General features: G+C 39.5%; 1 protein-coding gene across 2 annotated transcripts in view; it reads right to left on the bottom strand.

Annotated features, from left to right (window-relative positions):
• Positions 1-17,777, bottom strand: part of LOC109233138 (guanine nucleotide exchange factor SPIKE 1) — a 57,751-nt gene extending 39,974 nt beyond the window's left edge. The window contains exons 1-12 of one of the 2 annotated variants that reach the window (XM_019398915.1): positions 17,552-17,777; positions 16,812-16,895; positions 6,341-6,503; positions 5,398-5,525; positions 5,206-5,318; positions 5,072-5,127; positions 4,848-4,945; positions 4,597-4,734; positions 2,670-2,978; positions 1,002-1,271; positions 396-563; positions 126-317 (exon numbers count right to left, since the gene is read on the bottom strand). In XM_019398915.1, the coding sequence (XP_019254460.1) occupies positions 126-317; positions 396-563; positions 1,002-1,271; positions 2,670-2,978; positions 4,597-4,734; positions 4,848-4,945; positions 5,072-5,127; positions 5,206-5,318; positions 5,398-5,525; positions 6,341-6,503; positions 16,812-16,892 (1,716 nt within the window). In that variant the 5' untranslated portion in view covers positions 16,893-16,895; positions 17,552-17,777. The other variant, XM_019398916.1, reaches the window with a different exon arrangement.

Below are 22,601 nucleotides of genomic sequence, written 5' to 3'. Positions count from 1 at the left end.
CCAACACACGCCCCATGAGAAGAAGAAGAAGAAGACTAAAACTGTCAGTTTAATTGTCACAAGAACAACAGGGGATACAAACCAAGATGGTGCGTCCCTCAAAAGCCAATAAACATCAAACTTACCGGCTTTGGGGCTTCAAGTTTTGTTTGAAGATCAACATGATAGAAAGTAAACAAAAGGTGATGCAATGGTGTCCAAATAGCAGGCAAAGAAATTTTGATCTCGTCATGGTAGCTGGCGACCCTTGCCCCAACAGCAACTTGTGTGTGTGACCATTTCTGAAGTGGTACACCTGGTTCCCTTGGATGCATAGCCTAATGATATACAATTAGATAGGTATCCAACCACATGGAATTTACAAGATAAACTGCTCTGAAAGCACAAATACATACCTCTAGAGGTGATTTCCGAATGTCTGTATCGTCCTTTCTCAGTTCAACACGTATAAACACGTTTCTTTTCCGACTCATACTAACAGTCAAGGGGTAGGCATATAAGCAGTGAAAGAGCTGCAAGAAAGGTTCATTTCTTGTCGTCGTGCGGAAGTCAAAAGCTTCAAACTGTACACTCGAACATAATTATTCTGAATCAGTGAAGGGAAATGAATCAAATCTCATTGAACAAGCAGATAAAGGCAAGAACCACCAAGCAAAGTAAACTATATCGCAGGATTTGTAAGAATCATCTTGCTCAGCAGTTTAGCCCTTGCAATAAACTGAACGCTGTTTTGGGCACATTATTGGAGCAGAAGATTTACTTTAGTATCCAATCTAAGATAATCATAGTATCATCTTCAGATAAAGATGTACCCGATCATCGGGCAGAAGGCCGAGGCTTCTATATAACAGTTTAGATCATAGAAGCTGAACAGAAAAAACAAATGAATCTGAAACAACCTACCACTGAAACATGCCAGTTGAATCATTCCATACAATACAAAAGTTGAAATTGTAGAACTAAAAGACAGAGAAAACATTGATTTGAGAGATGATACTTACATCATCAGCAGAATTTTCCACATTTTCCTGAGCAATTGAAAAATTCCGAACAAGCTCTTTCATCTCAAAGGATTTAGACTTAGAAAAGAAACCATTAGTAGGGCGTTTCATAGAAGCCGAATCAGTCAAATGGTCTCCGTGATCAAGAGAATCATAAGCCAGACTCCCACTCTCCAAAGTATTCTCAACTTCAGCAGAGCTAGCTGGCAGCTTTTCGATTTCCAATTTCAAGACACCTTTTACTGGTTTATGAACCTTTCGCTTTGGATCCTGAAATTTAAGCAAAAAATCAGATATCAATTGACACAAGGGATCCTGAATAGCTACGTTTAAATTAGCTTTTGACTTCAATTGAGTAACAGGAGAACAACCTCATGCGCAGGGATGGGTGTAAAATTAAATTCCTCATAAGGCTCAGTGGTGGTGAACTTTAAGTATATTTCCCTCTTTAACAAATTATAGCATTTTATCAATTACAGCCAATGCACAGATAGGGAATAAGCAAAGTTGATAACAACATTGCGCGCCCCTCTGCAGGGCAGGAAAACGAACTTAGGAGCAATTAGTATTCCCTGCTGTGTAACCCGTGGCGTAGCCTCCCATAACAGCTTTATCCATCATCAAACTAAGTGCTTTCGTGGCAAGTATAAACAACACAGGGAGAGGGATGTGCCTTAACTTCAGCCTCTTGACCTTTTCTAAAATACATTTCAGAATTCCTTCCAAAACATCCTTTTCTCTTCAATAAAGAAGTACTTTACTAATGACAGAATAATTCACATTGGCGGAAATGCTTACACAACATGACTTTTCAAAAGAAGGAATTACACATCTACATAAGTAGGAATCAAATGTGTCCCAATTCATGAGGCAATACGGGGAAGTACGAAACAGAAGAGAAAATACAAAGGTATTTAGATTGAGCAAACTTATTAGCACAAATATTGAAACTCTACCGACTGATACAAGATAATTATTGCACTGTTCATGCACAAATAGTTGTTGGTAAGTAGTATTCTTGCAAATACGCCGAAAGACTGAATTCATCAATTACAAATTTTCAACACACAAGGACATTAGTGAGAACAAGATTTATGTCACTGGGCAATGCCCAGGACAACTGCAGATATGCTAGTATGTTGGAACGATCCAGCCAACTTACCGAGGAACAAGACTTGGGGGAACACGATCCCTGCATGTATTTGGTGGATAATTTGGAACGAGAGGAACTTAAGATGCTTTGAAGGGATAGTCAACTCTGAACAGAAGATCATTATGAATTGTATATTTTTGTTTCATTTTTGGTGCAAAGAAGCACCAATAGAAGATGTAGATTCAGTGGTTGACATCTTGGGGTCTTTGTAACTAGCACAGGACTAAGTATTTGTTCTTTTTGGGGTCCTGTAACTCAGGTTCCTCTTAGCACGTCTTTGTGCTAAGGACTGCTTTCATTGTTAATAATAAACAAGTTATCTTGTTCCAAAAAAACAAGATTTATGTCACTACATCATGTAATTAAAAGGAGAAGGATCAACATACTGTACATACTAAAGAAGACTAAATTAATGGTAAAATTGAAGTCAGATAGAATCAGAAACCACTATTTTATTCTTTGAACAAATAAGTGAATAGGAATCAAAAAGATAACAAATGAAGAATGAAATTAACCTGGAGTGATTCCTCGGTATATCCTTCTTTGACTTTATTTAAGTTAGACACTTCGACCACAATAGAGTTCCCATTTGAATAACCAAGCTTTCCATCAGCTGTAACTTTTGAAACTGGGTCAGTGATACCCTCTTGAGAACTTGAAGCTGAAACGCTTGGAGCAAGAGGACTGCTGGGAGAAGCAGAGCCAGCAACAGAAGTAATGTTACTATCAAAGAGTGGAATGATGGCCCAGGCAAAGGACTCCTTATAAGGCATGATCCGCGACCACACTTGTAGCTTCTGTTTCTCTCTCTCTGTCAGATGAACCTATTTAAAGGTAGAAATATTCAATGAAAAGAGAAAATAACCATCTTATTACATGCAAGATGAGTGCATATAGGCGAAATGTATCAACTCACAAACAAGCTGGAGGACATCAGTGTATGCAAAACAACATTTGCAACAAGACAGTAAAGATACACTCTTCGGGTGGAGAAGAAACTAGCATAGGTAAACCTCAGGAAAAGCATATCTTAAGCTGTACTTGGTAAAAGAGCTGGCAAAGTAATGAATTTACCAATCACCATAAAACAAATGCAAGAAAGTTGGTAAAGATTTACTTCTCGCAGAAGATAAAAGGGATGCCAGCAATTCCTATATGACTCAGATGTATCAAGAACCTCCATTCCTCTCCTAGGAGAAACTACAGACAGACTAGAAGCAGTGTTGTCAAAGGCGTGCTTAAGCCCTAAAGCGAGGCTCAAAACATGTTGAGCGCTTTGCCTCGCTTTGTGGGCACTTTAGTGTCGCATCAAGGCTCTAAGGCATACTTTTCCTTGCCAGTGGGTGTAATCCTGAAACGGCGACATTAAACAATTGATATTTCGCTTTATTGTAAATTTTTTTCAATTTCTTTGTCCATATATTTGTTATTCATGTTTATAATTATTAGTCTTGGACGACATATACATATTTTTACTTTTTCTCTAGTTGCGCCTTTTTTCATTAAAGTCCAAGCTTTAGTTGTGGTTTGCGCCTAAAGCCCCAACGGACCTTAGAGCTTTTTTGCGCTTTTCGCCTTTGATAACACTGACTAGAAGTACTATTAAAGTTGCTAGACTGACAATTCAACATTTTTTAAGTGAAAACCGACATGCGGCTTATAGGGTAGTTATAAAACGGATAACATCAAACTTGAGGCACATTCTGAAATCAAACTAAAAACAGAAAAGGATAAATCAAATTTGAGGGACATTCTGTAACTAATCTAATTTAATTCTGCATAATGCCAGCCTGAGATGAACTAAATGGAGAATCATGGACAAAGAGGATTCATATAGCCGACCCAACTTGTAGCAAACTAAGGCAGAGTTGTCTGTAACTAAACTAAAAACAGAAGAAAGCCCTTCTGTTTGGTACCACGAAGATGGAAAAGGTGTAAATAGAGATGATAAGCAAACCTGTTAATTGCAAAGAGATCTCTTAAAAGATAACCTATACTAATTCAAAAAACCAGTTTAATTTCTTGACTCTTGTCAAACTCACCTAAAACTTCTGTTTTAGAAGATTTTGGCATAAAAGTTATCTAGTTGGCTGCAGTTAGTTCATATCTAATACTATATACCTAAGTCTAGTACAGTTATTCTCTTTCAGACTCTAAGGGAAAAAAAAGAAGACCAAAATGGCAGGACGTAGACAGAAGATCTTCACTTTTTCAGGCTAATGGGAGATCTGTATAGGATTCCCCCCCAAACTCTAACTCCTAAATGTTCATCAACCGTGTATGAAATGCTAAATAAGTGTAACCGCAAAGAAGATAAAGATAAATTCTTAAGATCGTCAAATTAAAGCTTTCGTGTCAGTGTCCCCAGATCACTTAAATCGAATTATGTATTGAAATGAAGCAATCATTAGCTTAGGTGTTGCAAGAAGAGCTCAAGCTTACTGGTTCCTTTCGTGAATAAACAGAAGGAGACACTCCACCTTCTTCAGTTGCAGGCTTTTCTAGTTGGATTAGCAGACAAATAGATGCTGATGGAGCATCAAGATGAAAAATACAACGCCGTTCACAGGAACTGCTTGCCTGGGGATGGCATCACAATAAGCAGATATTACGACACGCTAGCATCAAAAGAAACTAATGGAACAAAAAAATGAAAACCAAGAAAAAAGAAAAGCAAAACATAAGCAGCTTACTTCTTGCATTTCGGAAGGCAATATATGGAAAATAAAATCCTCTGAAAGTTTTTCTCTTCGCTCCCTATTATATAAACAAATTGTGCCATAAAACGGCTCTACAAAAAAACTTCTGAAACTCAGATACGGAGTGCTGGCATCTCAAAGGCTCAAATGAATAGAGAAATCTTAAGCAGAAACATCGTTTTAATAATCAAGACCAGTATTCAACAATATAAGCTCACCAACAAGTCCAGCTTGAAATGACAATGATAGGACTTTCACGGCAATCTTCAGACCACTATAACCACAGCCATAAAATTGATAAGAAAGATTTCAGGGAGCAGGAGGACCAAACGAATGTTAAATGAATTAAAACCTCGTATACTGGGACATATGAGCTTCTGGAATCCTTTGCCCAAATATTAGTGACCTTTCATTTTCCCAGTCAAAAACTGGTTCATAAGTCGGTAGGGGGGATTCACCAAAATGCTGCAAATTAATGATTTGAGTCACTTTTAAAGGAAAGGCTATCTTTATAAAGGCCAGCATTTGTGTAACAGGAAACAACCTTAGAGATTTTGGCGTTCGAGAGGTCAGAGAAATTAGTTTCAGAGAGTTGTGTCCCAGAAGTGCTGGGGATTTCATCATCAATTGAATCCTCAATCTTAGGTCGCCTAGCATTTGCAAGATGCATCTCTGAAGACAATTCACCATATAAGCATTAGTAAAAAGAAAGGTGATAAAATTGCAGAAAGCACACTGTTGGGCTGTAACTACACTTTCAGATGTTTTACTTTCAGCTAATCAGAAGGATGTAAATAGCTCAATGCACAACCCAACAGTAAGTATAATCTCTAGTAGATCCTACCATGCCGAATTTAAGAAGAGGCATGTCAACAATTCTCTTAGTAAAAGCAAAAATATGAGAAAGGGACTTTAAAGACCAAATCCATGGGAAAGCTGTTTATCTCCTGTTTACTAGACCAGTTGTATGAGAAACAATTCTCATTAGTTTGCAAGGTGGGAAAGAATCAAAATACTTTTTAGGTGTTTACTTATATTCGGGATAGGACAGCAGAAAGGGAGTATGCTTTTTAAGATAAGATGACACAAAAGGACTAGTGGACAATTTTACACCATTTGCACCACTAAGATGTTTATGTTGGAAGAGATGAACTAAGAGATTTGGAATGCATGGAATCACAAGGTCCTTTAGGAATGATGAATGAAGAGCATGGAGAAGTCCTGCTTGAAAAAACAGTTGATAGATGCACATGAAATGTGACATGACTTCTCTGTTCTAGTCAGCACCCCTTCACCAGATGGTTGAACAAATCTACTTGTGAATACACAGAGATAGATGCACATGAAATGTGACATGACTTATCTGTTCAAGTCGGCACCCCTTCACCAGATGACAAATCTACTTGTGAATATACACAGATACATCAGAATATGAATGCCCTTAATCTTGACATACTCAGAAAAGAGCTATCACAGTAGTAACTTACCTGTTTCAATATCAGTATCAGGACCCTCATATATCTGATTCTGAAATGAAGCTGGGCTGACGCTTTCATAGTGACCATACTTGTTCTCATCTTTTACCCAGTCGGTTCTATAGCATTGCACAAGTTCGTTTAAATGTGGCCACTGCTCCAAATTTTCATCAAGCTGCAGAGAAAAAAGAAAGAATAATGAGAGCATGATAATAAGCCAGGAATTTATCAAGTGGTGATTTTAAAAATTAAAGAAAAAGGTGATTAAGAATGAATTGGTTTATTGTGTAGATTTTTTACTTAACGGTCAATATAATATAAATTATCATAGTGGATACAGACATTATCTACCTCCACATTCCATACACGAATTACACAACCCAGCTATAAATAAGAGAGAATACTTGATCAAGTTAGTAGCTGCAGATTGTAAATTCTGTACAGGGTTTATGAAGAATGGCTTTCAAGCTGCTTAAATATGTGCTACCCAAGTTAAACACAGAATCTGGTGAATACAGTGAAGGTAACTTTTTGTCTTTGGGAGATTGAAAGGGGAAATACGGCTATAAGATGTATAAAAAATAGTTTCATACAAAACACACTTTCTACTAAGACACACAAAACATCTGTTAGAGATCATCCAATAAAATGTACTAAAACTTGGCCCCTTTCTAATTGGACCATATGAAGCCCCCAAAATGCATCGCTATCCCCGTAAACATTGTAGTTCGGAGTGCAATGTAAAATGACGATTTCACACCTCTTGTTTGCAGACAATACTTCAGTTTTCTATGACACTAACACTAATACACTGGATTACTTGACATAGGTTCTTATATGGCTCCAGGAAGTGCCATGATCAACCACAAGAAGTGTCAGATCATTCCAATGGATGAAGTGAACAATTGAGAATTAGCTGGTGCTCAATAGCAGGGTTGGAGCTCGCCTATCTCAGTTTATCACTTGGCGCTTCCAATAAGGATCAAACGGTATGAGCGCGTGCAAAAAATTGGAGTCAAGTTTTGGAAGAAAGGAAACCACTTTGTAAAGAGGAAAATCAGTTATTTAAAATTAAAGTTCTTGCATCTCTGCAACTAGCTTTGTTTTTTGCTGGTTGAAAGAGCTGAGAAGAGGGTAGCAGGATAACATAAGAGGTACCTAGCAAAAGAGGGAAAAAGGTAAAATTAAGAATACATAGTCGGACATTCTCACGTACTTCAGTCATTGCTTCACGCATTGGTCAATATCACCAGCAAAAGTTTTTTTTTTTTTTGAGAAGGTAACGTATCCAGTATATTCATAAAATCATCAGCACGTATGCTGGAAACCATAATACAAGTGTTTCATCAAAACTCAAAAGAAACAAAAATACAATCCATGTTCTTCTTTACAAGGAGCTTAAAACAACTAGAATTGAAACAGGATCATCTATGTATTCTGATTTACACCAAGAACAAAAAGCAGAATACACTCTATCTTAATTTTCCGGAGAGGGTTGCTTATATCTTCAAAACATTTTGAGTTCCTTTCCTTCTAAACTGTCCACCAAATAGTTGTTGGGACAATATTCCATCCGTCTTTATCTGTGGTAAAGCTTGCCCCTGTATTCCAGTTTAGTAAGAGTTCAGAGGTCCTCCCCGCATTATCCATCTAGTATCTCTGAGGTTGATAAACAAATCCCATAGCTGGTTGGTCACTTTACAATATAGAAACAAATGGTTAATTGTCTCAGCATCATGTCCAGTTGTCCACACACATAACACCTAGATACAATTGGTATACCCCTCAGTCTTAGGTTCTCCTGAGTAAGGCCGGCTTCCTTAACCACCAACCAAGAAAAGCATGCCACTTAATAAGGCACATTTACTTTCAATATATGCTTCCGAGGCCAAAAACTAAGTTGAGAGCGCACCTAGATCTTTATATGCTGAGTTGACTGAGTAAATTCCACTACTTTGCTTCTGCCATCTAAGTGTATCTTCACCTTCCTGTAGTCCTTTGCCTTGTTCTAAAATGTTACAAAACTCAATTACTCTTGGCATTCCCAATCTTGTAGGCATCTCCTGAAAGTTAGGTTCCAACTTTGTGTAGACTAAAGTTCATTCAAAATAACCCCCCTGTTGTTGGTTCAAAATATAGATGTCAGGATATAATTGTTTTAAGCTTCCAACACCCAAAATTTGTCTCCCAAAACTGTGTTTTCTTTCCATCTTTTACATTAAGACTAAGCTTATCCTTCAAGCTTGGCCACAAATTCCTTATGGATCTCTAGAGACTGAATCCATAAGGAGCGTTAACCCCTCTAGTCATCCAAAAGTTTTCTTTTCATATTTCACCTTAATCACATCGCCCCATAGTGCTTGCTCCTCCTTTGAAAACCTCCATAGCCACTTCATCAAGAGGCATTTCTTATGCTTCCTTAGATTCCTAACTCCCAAGTCCTCCTTTTTGTTTGTTGAAAATTACGGTCTTCCATTTAACTAAATGGATCCTTATTTTTTTCTTTGTTTCCATGACACAGGAAGACGACGTGAGGGTGAGGAAGACGACGTCTATATCCGACAATCAGTTTGGGTTCATGCCGGGCCGCTCCACTACGGAAGCTATCCACCTTATTAGGAGGTTGGTGGAACAGTACAGGGATAAGAAGAAGGATCTGCACATGATGTTTATTGACTTGGAGAAAGCGTATGATAAGGTTCCTAGGGAGGTGCTCTGGAGATGTCTTGAGGCGAAGGGCGTGCCGGTAGCCTACACACGAGCGATCAAGGACATGTATGATGGAGCTAAGACTAAGGTTAGGACGGTGGGAGGCGACTCGGAGCATTTCCCGGTTGTTATGGGATTACACCAAGGCTCAGCGCTTAGCCCGTTTCTATTTGCCTTGGTGATGGATGCTTTGACACACCATATTCAAGGGGAGGTGCCACGGTGTATGTTATTTGCTGACGACATAGTTCTAATTGACGAGACGAGGGCCGGTGTTAACGAGGGATTGGAGGTTTGGAGACAGACTCTCGAGTCTAACAGTTTCAAATTGAGCAGGTCTAAGACAGAGTACCTGGAATGCAAGTTTAGCGCTGAGTCGAGGGATGTAGGCGGGGACGTGAGGCTTGGGCCACAGGTCATCCCCAAGAGAGATAGCTTCAAGTACCTAGGGTCGATGATTCAGGGGGACGGAGAAATCGACGAGGACGTCACTCACCGCATAGGGGCGGGCTGGATGAAATGGAGGCTTGCATCTGGAGTCTTGTGTGACAAGAAAGTGCCACCGATACTCAAAGGTAAGTTTTATAGAGTTGTAGTTAGACCGGCCATGTTGTATGGGGCAGAGTGTTGGCCGGTTAAGAATTCCCATATCCAGAGGATAAAAGTAGCAGAGAGATGCGGATGCTGAAGTGGATGTGCGGGCACACTAGGATAGACAAGATTTATTTGAAAATATACGGAAGAAGGTGGCCATCGCCCCTGTGGATGACAAGATGCGGGAAGCGAGGCTCAGATGGTTCGGGCACGTGCAGAGGAGAAGCCTCGATGCACCGGTGAGGAGGTGTGAGCGGTTGGCCGTGGTGGGTTCGAGAAGAGGTAGAGGGAGACCTAAGAAGTATTGGGGAGAGGTGATCAGGCAGGACATGGCACGACTGCACATTTCTGAGGACATGGCCCTTGATAGGAAGGCCTCGAGGTCAAGCATTAGGGTTGTAGGATAGGGGTAATAAAGCTTTCCTTACTTCATTCCGGGGGTGAGGCGGGGTTGGATTAGGGTTGGTCTTAGATGGCTTGCAGTTTATGTTGGACCCACACTATTCTTGTTGTTTGTCTTAGCCCCGGGCCTTAGATTATGGTTACTGTTATTGCATGTCATTCATCTTTCGATTTTTATGTTTCTGTTACTATTACGGTTTCTACTGGAGTTACTAATGAATTCTCTCCTCTTGTTTTTTACTATATTTTCGTCTTTCTGAGCCGAGGGTCTATCGGAAACAGTCTCTCTGCCCCGGGGCAGGGGTAAGATCTGCGTACACATTACCCTCCCCAGACCCCACTATGTGGGATTTTACTGGGTAGTTGTTGTTGTTGTTGTTTCCATGACACGGGAAGTTTCTTCTCAAAGCTTCTAGCCTCTTTTCTACACTTGCTGATGAGGGAAATAAAGACATCATATGGGTAGAAAGAGCATCCAAAACAAAGTTAATAAATATCACCAGGTAAATTGAAAGGCTTTAAAGGAATTCTCCATGGGATTAAACAAATTGGACTAGGGAGTTCCACTTAGGCAGGTGGGAGCATGTTACATCTCCAAAGGATTGTGGGGTCTTGCGGTGAAAGAACTCTGATTTTCAACAACGCCCTATTAGGAAATTGTTATGGAGACTCAAGACCGAGAAGCACGCTTTATGAAGGAAGGTGCTTTTGAAAAAGTATGGAGTTATGGAAGGGGTACGAAGACTGAATATAGCATGCTTCCATTTAGGTGCAGGCATCTGAGGAATATCATAAAAGGATGATAAGGCTTCAATGGCAACACGTTATAAAATGTCATTGCACATATCGCATTCTTCTCCTCTCTTCACTTAGTTGCACTAAACTCAAGTGTACTCTAGTTTCTACTTACCCGCCAATCTCATCATCACTTGGGTCATGCATAGGTTTTTATTTTTCCAACAAGGAAGATTTTGGATTAGAATGCTCTTGTCACCATTCGAGTAAACAAATGCTAATATTGTTGGGCATTCTAAAACTTCTTTTTTTATAAGATGCAAATTTTATTAAGGGTAAGGGGATAACTTATGTATACATGTGGTATACCAAAAAGTTAAGAATCTACAAAAATATAGGATTCTCTATGAAAGACACCTAATCTTTTATACAAATTGGAACTTCATGGTTGCACCAAAAAAAGTGGAATAAGGATTCAGTGTAGGCACAAACACTGGAAACTCAGTCACTATCTCCCATTTTTATTTTACGCTGATGACACACTGATCTTCTGTGAGGCAGATAGAGTCCAAATCTTGTACCTGAATCTTACACTTCAACTATTCAAAGCACTAACGGGACTTCACATCAACAAGCAGAAAAGTATTATATATCCAGTCAATCGGGTGAGCAACATTGAGGAATTGGCAGGGATCATCGGTTGCAGTATAGGGTCATTGCCTACCACCTATTTGGGGCTTCCACTGGGAGCTAAATTCAAAAGTTGTGATATCTGGAATGGTGTAGTGGAGAATTTTGAGAAAAGACTAGCTTCATGGCAACAACAATACCTCTCTATGGGAGGAAGACTCACTCTCATCAGTAGTGTGCTTGACAGCATACCCACCTATGTCATGTCACTGTTTCCCATCCCTAAAAAGGTACTTAAAAGGCTGGACAAGATCAGGAGGGACTTTCTATGGGAAGGAAACAGCAGTTCTCACAAGTATCATTTGATTAAATGGGATAAGGTATTGCAATCTAAATGCAAAGGTGGATTGGGGGTCAGAGATCTAGACAAGCACAATAAAGGTTTGCTAATGAAATGGCTCTGGAGATATGGCACATGTGAACCAAGTCTATGGAAAGAGGTGATCAATGCAAAACATGGGATTAAAGACAATTGGAGCACCAAAACTGTCGGTGCATCCCATGGAGTAGGGCCCTGGAAGCATATTACAAAATTGGGGAATGAATTTTTTCAGAATATTCATTTCAAACCAGGCAGTGGATGTCATATCAAGTTTTGGAAAGATAAATGGCTAAACAACACTGCTCTCATGGAGGACTATACTAGCTTATTCAACATTGCCTTGGACAAGAATTCTTCTATTGCTCATAACAGAGCAAATGATAATTGGGATATGCTCAGAAGATCAGTTCAAGATTGGGAGATAGAAGATTTGATGGAAATGCTAGCAAGATTAGAGGCCTACAACATTGATGAGAATGCTCCAGACAGTATGAGATGGGGATGTAAAGGTCTTTATACTGTTAAAGATTGCTACATGCAACTTAACAATCAGAATCAGGTATTGCATTCATGGCCTTGGAAACTGATATGGAGGACAAGGTTACCTGTGAAGGTGACATGCTTCAACTGGATTGCCCTTCACGAAGCCTGCTTAACACAAGATAACCTATGCAGAAGGGGATTTCAGCTGGTCAACAGATGTTACCTTTGTAGGAGACACCAGGAAACAGTTAATCACCTACTTCTACACTGCCCAGTAGCCACAAACCTATGGAACATGTTCTTTTGTATTTTTGGTCTAAGCTGGGTAATGCCACAGACCCTGAGAGAGGCACATATGAGCTGGGGTCTTTGGGAGGTTGATAAGGTCATCAAGAAGATCTGGCTTATGATCCCTGCAACTATTTTTTGGTGTTTAAGGAACGAGAGGAATAGAAGATGCTTTGATGATACCTCAACCCCGAACCACTTACTCAAATCTAAATGCCTGCTCAACCTTTTTTGCTGGACAAAGTTGTCCCCCATAAATAGTACAGGACACCTTTTGGACTTTATTAGCTCTCTTGTCCTAGATTGAGACTTTGTTTTGGGGCAAACCATGTTCTCCTGTAATTTTTGTTTATTTAGCTCATATGCCTCTTGTAACTTTGCATCTTCTTGATGCCTTCTTAATGAAACATATTACTTCATCAAAAAAAAAAATGGAATAAGAGGCCACTAGCCAACATTACAAAATCTTCATCAATTTTTCATAAGCTCTCTTATTTCTCTTCCAAACTATCCACATTAGTGCTAATAAAGCAACATCCTCCATTCTTCTTTTTGATCTTATAAGGCCCAGCTGAATAGTGTCTCATTCAACGTCGCTGGAATCACTAATATAGTTCAAACCATCTCAAATTTCCTACCATAAGCGAGTAGCTGCCTGACAATGTATGAAAAGACGATCCACGTCGCTAGTCTTACACATGAGGTACCCACTAATATATGTTATTATCCTCTTAAGTTTTCAGCTTTCAAGATCATTCCTCTCTCTACTAGCCAAGTGAAAAAAGAAACCTTTTTAATATGTAATTTTCTTCGTCCACCTTGCTTGTTTGACCCTTTATTTTCAATAGGAACTACCTTGCTAAAAAGTTCTTCGATGTTGTAATCATACACTTCTATCCCCCTTCACAACCATTCTACAAGATGCAAATGCATTGTTACTTTCCTTCTCTCGAAATATCCAACACGAAATCTTATGTTTAAATTTGAGTCCTAGCCGATATTTCACCCATATATTCAACGTTTGCATATTAGCTTTCACTAGTACTCAACCTCCCTCAAACATGTAGACGTTGAATAAGCCACACCACCATTGATCCCAAAATCTGATGTTATTTCCATTCCCTACCCTATAAGTAACTAAGTTGTTGGAAGCAGTGTTAAAAATAGCGTGAAGCGAGGAAAAGCGACAACCCCCATTTCACGAAAAGCGAGAAGCGAGAAGCGAAGCGCCCGCTTTTTTTAAGTGAAGCGGAATTTTAAAAAAAATTAAAATAAATATGGCATAGACAACACATGTAATTGTAAGAAAGGCAATAAGAACTAAGAATAAAAAATATATAATTTGGCAGAAATTGGGCAGAATCTGGGCAGAAATTTTCTGGAAAAAATTCGCCAGCACTTCGGCGCTTTTTGGACGTTTAGAAAGAAAAAGAAAAAGAAAAAGAAAAAGAAAAAGAAGAAGAATGAAAATAAAAACATACCTGTTGAAACTTGAAAGCTGTTGTTGACTTGTTTAATGTTGAAGAAGAAGAACCCTAGTTTGCTTGAACAAATCGTTGCTTCATGTGAGGAAGAAATCGTTGGTTTTTTGAGGAAGAAAGGGCTGGTTTAAAACCCTAGGTTGCTGCTGAAGAATGAATAAAACAGAAGACTCACTCGATTTGGGTCTTTTAATTGAAAAAGACTCGTTTGGGCTGTTTATTTCAAGAAGCGATCGCTTCTTCCGCTTCTTCCGCTTTTCCCGCTTCTCGCTTTTTTGGTAGAAGCGACCGCTTTTCTGTACCTGAGTCGCTTTTAGTACAGGTAGCGACACACCCGGCGCTCCGCTTCGCTTCTCGCTTAAAGCGAGGAAGCGGTCGCTTTTTTGAACACTGGTTGGAAGTGTCCCAACCCTTCATGATATTCCTCCAAAATGTTGCGTCCATACGGTCATTTAAGATCTGCATCCCCCTTCCACAACTTCATATTTTTTTGCTATTACCTCCCTCCATATCGGAGCCTTGGCGTAACCGGTAAAGTTGTTGTCGTGTGACCAGGAGGTCACGGGTTCGAGCCGTGAAAACAACCTCTTGCAGAAATGCAGGGTAAGACTGCATACTATAGACCCTTGTGGTCCGGCCCTTCCCAAACCCCGCGCATAGCGGGGACTTAGTGCACCAGGCTGCCCTTTTTACCTCCCTTCATAATGCCTATTCCTCAATCTTGAATCTCCATAGTCACTTCCCAAGTAGTACCTTGTTGAAAACTCTTAAGGACCCTCACCCTAAGCCCAGTAAGGTGACAACCTTCTCATTAGCTAGACGAAACTTTTGTGTTCCGTCTGTTGATTCCAACAAGATTCCTTTGGAGTCTTTCCAATTTAGCTATCACATTAATTGGAGCCGGGAAGAGAGACATGTAATATCTGTGTAAGCTAGATAGTGTGCTACTAATTAGTATTTCCTTCCCTTTTCTTATGAGTACCTTTTCTCAACTCTTACAACAACAGGGTTCCACCCAACTTGGTCCCGGGGCAGTCACAAGTAGATGGTAGAGAAATCTCCAAACCTATAATTAAGCACCTGTACTAAATGATTCACCAACCCTAGAATGATCTTGCGCTTTTTGAGTTGATCTTAATCCTACCACCACTTGTTACCACATGAGAATCTGTCTCAATTATGCATTTTAATAATGCCAATGGGGAGATATTTGATTAGAGAATACAAATGCATCCTGTGAAACAATGACTGTGACTAACATGTGTTTGCTCTGCAATTAAGGCTTTGAAGCAACAAGTCTCAAACTCCTACAACGACTCTATCTATCATCTTACTCAACGATTTTACCACTAAGATAAATAGCATAAAAGACAACGGGTCCCCTAGTCTCAACTTCTTATGGCTGCTCAAGTAACCACATGCAACTCCTATTCACCAGGTTGTTGAGATGGAAAACATGATCCAACTTCTCCAAATCTCTATCATATAAAAATCCACAAACTCTCAATTCCCACAGTCATAGGCCTTCTCAAGATTCAGCTTATTTTTGACAAAAATAATATATTGATCGTCATCTTACAAGGAAACACTGCAAAAGACTACTTAACTTACGCTTTCTATGATCATTAGTCAAATTGAGAGACAAAGAAACTTTCTGAACCCATGTCTTGTGGGAAGATTAGACCGCTCGGTGGGTCCTGCCGAAAAGTGACTACCGTGGTGAAGGTCTCAAAACTAGGAACCTATTTCTACCTTTTTTCAATTTCCAATTAGAATTGAGGTCAAACGGGTCCTAAAAACAAGTAAGGATAATGCTTTTTTATGCTATATAGCAGTCTTCCCCATCGGGACCCACTAGATTTAGAAAGTTTATTCCTCTCCTCATTCATTTGTAGTGCATAGCTCTACTCTAGCAAGTAGACAATCTATGTAATGGCTTCTCGATTTGGATTTCAGCAAAAATGAACACAAATTGCAAAGCTGATAGTAGAGGATAAGGGGAAGGTATCCGAATACTCTCAAGTTGAAGATGATAGAGATTAGAGCAAAAATGATTGATATAACAGGTGGAACAGTGTTAGAAAGAAAATGTAATGCGCGGCAAAATTGGTAGATGCAAAAGTTTTGAATATCAAATGATACCAATTGGGCAGAAAATAAGCGGGCCTAGTGTAAAAGAGACACAGCAATGAACAGAAAGCCAAATACCCAAACCAGAGACTACCACAGTTGACCAAAGTACCCTCCCATAATTGTTAAACTTTCTGGACAGAACAGGAAATAAGTTGGGCTAGAAGGCCCAAGTGAGGTAATTTGGTCTGCAAGGGTGGTGAGTGGTGACAATACAAAGAGCAAAAAACTCTAAATCAATGCACACATCGTGCAGGAGGAAATAGGCCAAGCTTTATAGGGGCTGCAGTCGATGACAATTACATGGTGAATCTAGTCTGAAAACAACATAGGGACTCTGAAGATAAATACATGAAAAATTTGGTTAGGCGAGTGGTGGTCTTCTTAGCATCTTTATGGACCAAACAGTATGGCTTTGTTAGTAATTCGCCTATAACTGCTTTGCAGCACAAACTGAAGCGCTGTCGGCTTAGTTCTAAAGAATATTAAGCTTAAATTTCTCGGCTTTGTAATTCTTATTAACAATTCAAAAAGCACTAGAATTAAAAGAAAGATAACAGAATGAGACTAATAAAGAATCATTTCCTCCCACTCTAAATCAGTTTCTGTTAAGGATTAGTAAGTCCAAATACTTGAATACCAAACTCACCAGGGGATCTAAATTCACAGAACCAGCAAAGGAGTGGCGTGGTATTCTCCGAAACCGATATCCACTAGATGAAGTTTCCATAACCTGCAAAAAGAAAAAGCATAATGGCAAATATTAAACAGAGTAATTTAGTCTAGGACTTGGCATTTTTTCAATAAATAAACTAATCTTGCATTCTATACGATATAGAGTAATTCCATATAAAATACTTGCTATAAAATTAAACAATTTAAATACAAACAGAACAAAAGAAAGCTCATTCAGTCCGTGTATTTTACACTATCAGGTTACTTATAAGGTAGTTACAGGTAAACTTCTTGATAAGCATTAATTGATAATCCGATAAATATGGTAATTAACCTGCTATCAAAGGTCAAAATTCACTATAATGTAAAAAATCTTTACACTGTCCGTTTATGTAACTTCAAACCTAACTTCAACACTTAAGAATGACAACAGCCTTAAAAAATCCATTGTCTTCCCTTTTTGAGAGAAAAAATTACAGTAATTAACAATGCGGATCAGTTTGGGCACAATGCAATATTTACAAATCGGAACTGTAACTATATTTATGCATCGGAAAAGAGGAGAAAAAAGACAAAATCTCACTTGCATTTGCATTGTACCTTTAACAATCACTTCGCGAGGGGATTAGGGTTTTCTTGTCGAGTGAGAGACAGAAAGTAGCAAATTTATAGAGAGAGAGAGAGAGGAAGAGAGAGAAAGATGTAAAAACCTACAGATCGATTTCGCCGGAGAAAGAGACCGGCGAGGAGTTCGCCGGAGAAGCCCGATGTGAGAGGAACAAGCTGCTCGCAGCAGAGAAAACGGGTGAGCTTTCAGACTGACTTGTGTTTAGTCAAAATATAGTCAAATTAAAACAGACATTGGTCTAAATCAACTATTCCCGAAATCCTCAGTTTTTCCAAGTGCACGGGGACTCTCTTCTTTTTTTTAGGGGATGGGGGGTGGGGGGACGCATATAGAAATGTTATTTTAGAGTTGAGTACAACAGTACTAATCCTGTAGGAACTTTATTAGTCCATAAGCATTAATCAGCAGGAAATTGATAGGTGACTAAGGGTGTGTTTGGTATAACGGAAATATTTTTCAAGAAAATATTTTCTTGGAAAACAAGTAGTATTCTTATTCATTTTCTAGTGTTTGGTATGCAAATTAAGGAAAATGACTTCTTATGAGTATTCATAAATAACTTAGATATAATAAACATGAAGCCATAAACTTTCAAACCAACATATTTCCGAATCCACAAATTTCATAAACTTTCGAACCGCTAAACTTTCGAAACCGCAGAATTTCGAACCCGCAAACTTTATAATTTCTAAACCCGTAAACTTCCAAACACATAAACCTCCAAACTCATAACTTTGGTGCTTGTAAAATTTTGAACCTTTAAACCGACAAAAAAAAACTGAATTTTTTTTCGGGGGGAGGGGGGAGGGGGCAGAAAAATGAAAAAAGCAGAAATTTGAAATTACAAAAAAAAAAGTAAAAAAATTATTTTTTGTCCGGGGGGAGGGGAGAGTGGGGGTGGGTGGTGCGGAAAAATGAAACAACAAAAAATTGAAATTGCAAAAAAAAAAAAAATACGGGAGGGGGGATTGGGGGTGGGGTAGAGGGGTAGTAGACTGGGTGGTAACAGAAAAACTGAAATTTAAAAGAAAAACCTTTTTTTGAGAGGGGGGAGGGGGTTGGTGAGGGTGGGGAATATTGAAAAGGAGTTTTGGAAAATGTTTTCCCTTCTCTTGATAAGGAAAATATTTTCCTCTAATTGGAGAAAATGAGTTGATAAGGAAAATATTTTCCAAAACATTTAAGCTAACCAAACATGGGAAAATTGGAAAACATTTTCCGAAAAATATTTTCCTTCATACCAAACACACCCTAAGTTTTCTTGATGATAATTTTGAAACTTTTTGTAAATTAAAATTAATTATGAAAAAAGTTACAAGGGGATTTTCTTTATATTGATTCAACAATTAAGATAATTTTTTATATAGTAGACAACATACCAGAATAATAAATTGTCAAATTTGACTTTTATGTTGATTACATTAACCATGACTAGGGACATACATTAATACTGTATACGGTAAAAATCGAGGATATCCGATTTTACGGGATCGAGGGTATGTCTCGAGAATGAGCCGGTATCGAATCAAGCTCGGGCTCGGAGAATATGAAGACTAAGGGATCGAGATCGGCCTAAACCGACACCATAGTAACAGAATCACGAGATATCCGCGATCGACCACCGATCCCGGCGAGAATCTCGGAATCGGTAGAACCATTAACGGTTAATGATATCAAACATGTATTTTACTTTCGAAATAAGAGTCATACCTTATTTAGGATTCCTCTGCTATATAAAGAGGAACCTTATTCATTTGTAGGGAGAGGAATTATCATCATACATGAGTTCTTGCTTACACTTCTACTAAGAAATAGAAACACTCTTTTATTCGCTCTTTATAGTTCTTATTGTTCATACTGATATTATTGCTCTTACTGTTCTTGACATTTGATCTCGAGTCTAATCCAGATCGGGGTCGATAACTTGCAGTTGCACGGGTTTGATCCATTTAAATCATTTAGTTCCTTTATTTATTTAGCTAGTTATCAATTGGCATTTAATTAGATCACGTATTCTTATAACCACATTACCAATTTAATTGTTACTCGTATTTCGAGGTAAACAGTTAGACGCCCACCGTGGGGCTAAGGATAATAGTGATTGTTCAGTGTTAATTCTGGTATAACACACTATTTTATGCTTGTTTCTTGTCAAGAATTTTGTTTTCAGGATAAATCATGTCAAACTCACAAAACACGGCTGCTCATGATGACAACGGTCTCCACGGAGAGAGCGAGAATATTATAGCTCCAGGAATCGAGGTGCCACAAGCTGACATCGGAGGAGCACCACCCGTCAACCCGGTCGATGTCGGTTCGCATATTACTCTGAATGCAGACTTAGGCGGGGACCCCGATGGAAGCGTACACAGAGAGGGCCGAACTAACAGTCGAGGTACTCAGGGTAGGGGAGACGAAGGTGTCAGTCTCTAAGATATATTGAAATGATGCAAGCCCAGCAGAACGCCATTTCTCAGTTGCAAAATCAGCACATGGCACCAAGTAGGTTCAAACAAGAGGTTACTCGCCGTACCGAGCCAGTGCCCGAAAGATTAGGTGACAATACGTCGACAACTGACCCTGCTATAATGAGAATGCTTGAGGTGCTTACTAAGAGAATAGAGTCGAGAGAAAAGAAATCGAGGCTAACGACAAGAAGGTGGAGACCTATAATTCTCGAGTCGATCAGATTCCGGGGGCACCACCGATCTTAAAAGGAATGGACTCCAAAAAGTTTGTGTAAAAACCATTCCCTCCAAGTGCGGCTCCGAAGCCCATACCAAAGAAGTTCAGGATGCCCGATATACCTAAATACAACGGGACCTCGGACCCCAATAAGCACGTTACCTCTTATACATGTGCCATAAAAGGAAATGATTTGGAAGACGGTGAAATCGAGTATGTGCTGCTGAAGAAATTCGGGGAGACTCTATCTAAGGGTGCTTTAATATGGTATCATAACTTACCCCCTAATTCTATTGATTCGTTTGCTATACTTGCAGATTCTTTGTAAAGGCACACGCCGGAGCCATTAAAGTTGGAACAAGGAAGTTAGACCTTTTCAAGGTAAGGCAGGAAAATAACGAGATGCTTTGGAAATTCGTATCTTGGTTCCAAGCGGAAAGAATAGATTTACCTACGGTCACCGATGACTGGGCTGTTTAAGCTTTCACTCAAGGTCAAAACACTCGGAGTTCCATAGCTTCACAGCAGTTGAAGCAAAGTTTAATCGAGTACTCGGCAGTCACTTGGGCCGACGTACATAATCAGTATTAGTCGAAGATTAGGGTCGGGGATGATCAACCGGGGACTCCTTCGGGGTCCGTTTATCCTAGCAGGTCCATGGACAGGATCAAAAGGGATATCGATCGAGGGTCGAGGTCGAATAGAAATCGATATCAGTCGTACAACGGAGACCATAGAGGCAGCTGATCCGGGTAAAGCTTCGCACGAAATGAGAGGAGAAATGATCGAGGTCGAAATTCACAGGGGCTTGATGCCGAGGAAGATCACGTTAAGTATCCAAAATCCGAATAAAGGTACGACCCCAATCCAATCCTTTCTATTTTTTCGACTAACACTTGCAGGCTATCGAGAAAGATCGGCACGAAGCTTTGGATCTTAAAGCATGTGTTGCACTCTTTTTTCCTTAGACCGGTTTTTGTCCCAAATGGATTTTTTCGGCGAGGTTTTAAACGAGGCAACCATCGTTCGTGCTAACTTAGAGCAATTCAACATTATCCGAGGTTCCCTACAATAAGCCTCGAGTACTAGGGGCATTACCCTCGAATATCTACTGTGTTGCAAGGAAATCACTTTGTGATAATGGGGTCTTGATAGAAAAAATGTTGTAAGGGTCAAACGGTCAGATGAACCGTGCCCGTATAGGTTACTCGGACCCTAATATCCAACATGTGCGCATGTATAATCATCTATTGAGAGAAGTATTTTTCCTTGCCGATATCCCCTGCCTTTAGAAAATGTTCATATTTTATACTCTTCTTGATTTATTGTGTAAATAGGCTTAAGGGCCGACCATGGTGAAAATTTGAACAACTGACACATGCTTGAGGAATGCTATCCCAAAAGCAAACAGAATCAAACTACTAACATTTCGAGACCATAAGACCTTAAAGGCAATTCTCGTCTTTACGGGCACAGTCGCCCCACTCGGGGACTGACACTTCGGGCAATCTCGAAGTGAAATAGAAGATAAACCCAAGGGGAAAGTTTCGAACTAAAGAGGCTACGACCCAATTAACGCGGATCGAAGATGTCTGTAATCCGCAACAAATACAAAATCCCAAGGGCTATCTTAACCCGAGTTCGAGCAAACTCTCACTCGGGGACTATCTATGAAGCCTAAGGGCTAACTTTACTTCAAGTTCGATCAAATCCTCACTCGATCATAAAATCCCAAGGGCTATCTTAACCCAAGTGCAAGCATACCTCGAACACTCGGGGAATACCTATTCGAGCTTTCTAAGCTTGAAATAATAAGACCTCAAAGAGGCACCCCCCCCCCCCGATATACAGGCCAAGGCCATCACACTCAAGTTCGAAATATTATCGGGAAACAAGTCCAAAAGACATACCCGAGGGTTACGGCCATATTAAAGACTACGGTCATATAAAAGGGCTACGGCCGAAATATTGCGACCCGGAGACGTCCGACTTCAAACACTTCGAAAAATTGGTTAAATAAGGCTACCCTCGGCAAAGCAAACAAAAAAGGGCTTCGATAAAATCAGCCCTCGAATAATTTAAAGGCTTCGATAATATCAGCCTTCGAAACCTCAAGAGGTTTTAAAATATCTTAACACAAACAAGTTAACGAAAAATTGGGTTCCGATCGTTGAACCCTCAAAAAACCCAACAGGTACAAAAAATACATGCTAAGGCATAAAGAAATTTTCACCAAGTCTTTTAGCCGAAAAGAGGGAAAAATTATAGCCGTTTCTAGAGGCCGAATTGGCCCAACTTAAAGAGCCTAAGGGCCGACCTAAAAGAGCCTAAGGGCTGATCTAAAGAGCCTAAGGGCCAATATAAAAAAACTAAGGGCTAACTTTACTTCAAGTTCGAGCAAATCCCCACTCGAACATAAAAGCCCAAGGGCTATCTGTCACGACCCCAAAC

Source organism: Nicotiana attenuata, chromosome 10, assembly GCF_001879085.1.
Source record: "Nicotiana attenuata strain UT chromosome 10, NIATTr2, whole genome shotgun sequence".
In the NCBI taxonomy this organism is placed as follows: Eukaryota; Viridiplantae; Streptophyta; class Magnoliopsida; order Solanales; family Solanaceae; genus Nicotiana; species Nicotiana attenuata.
The sequence above is the reverse complement of the archived record's forward strand: the minus strand, read 5'-3'. Positions and strand labels throughout refer to the sequence as shown.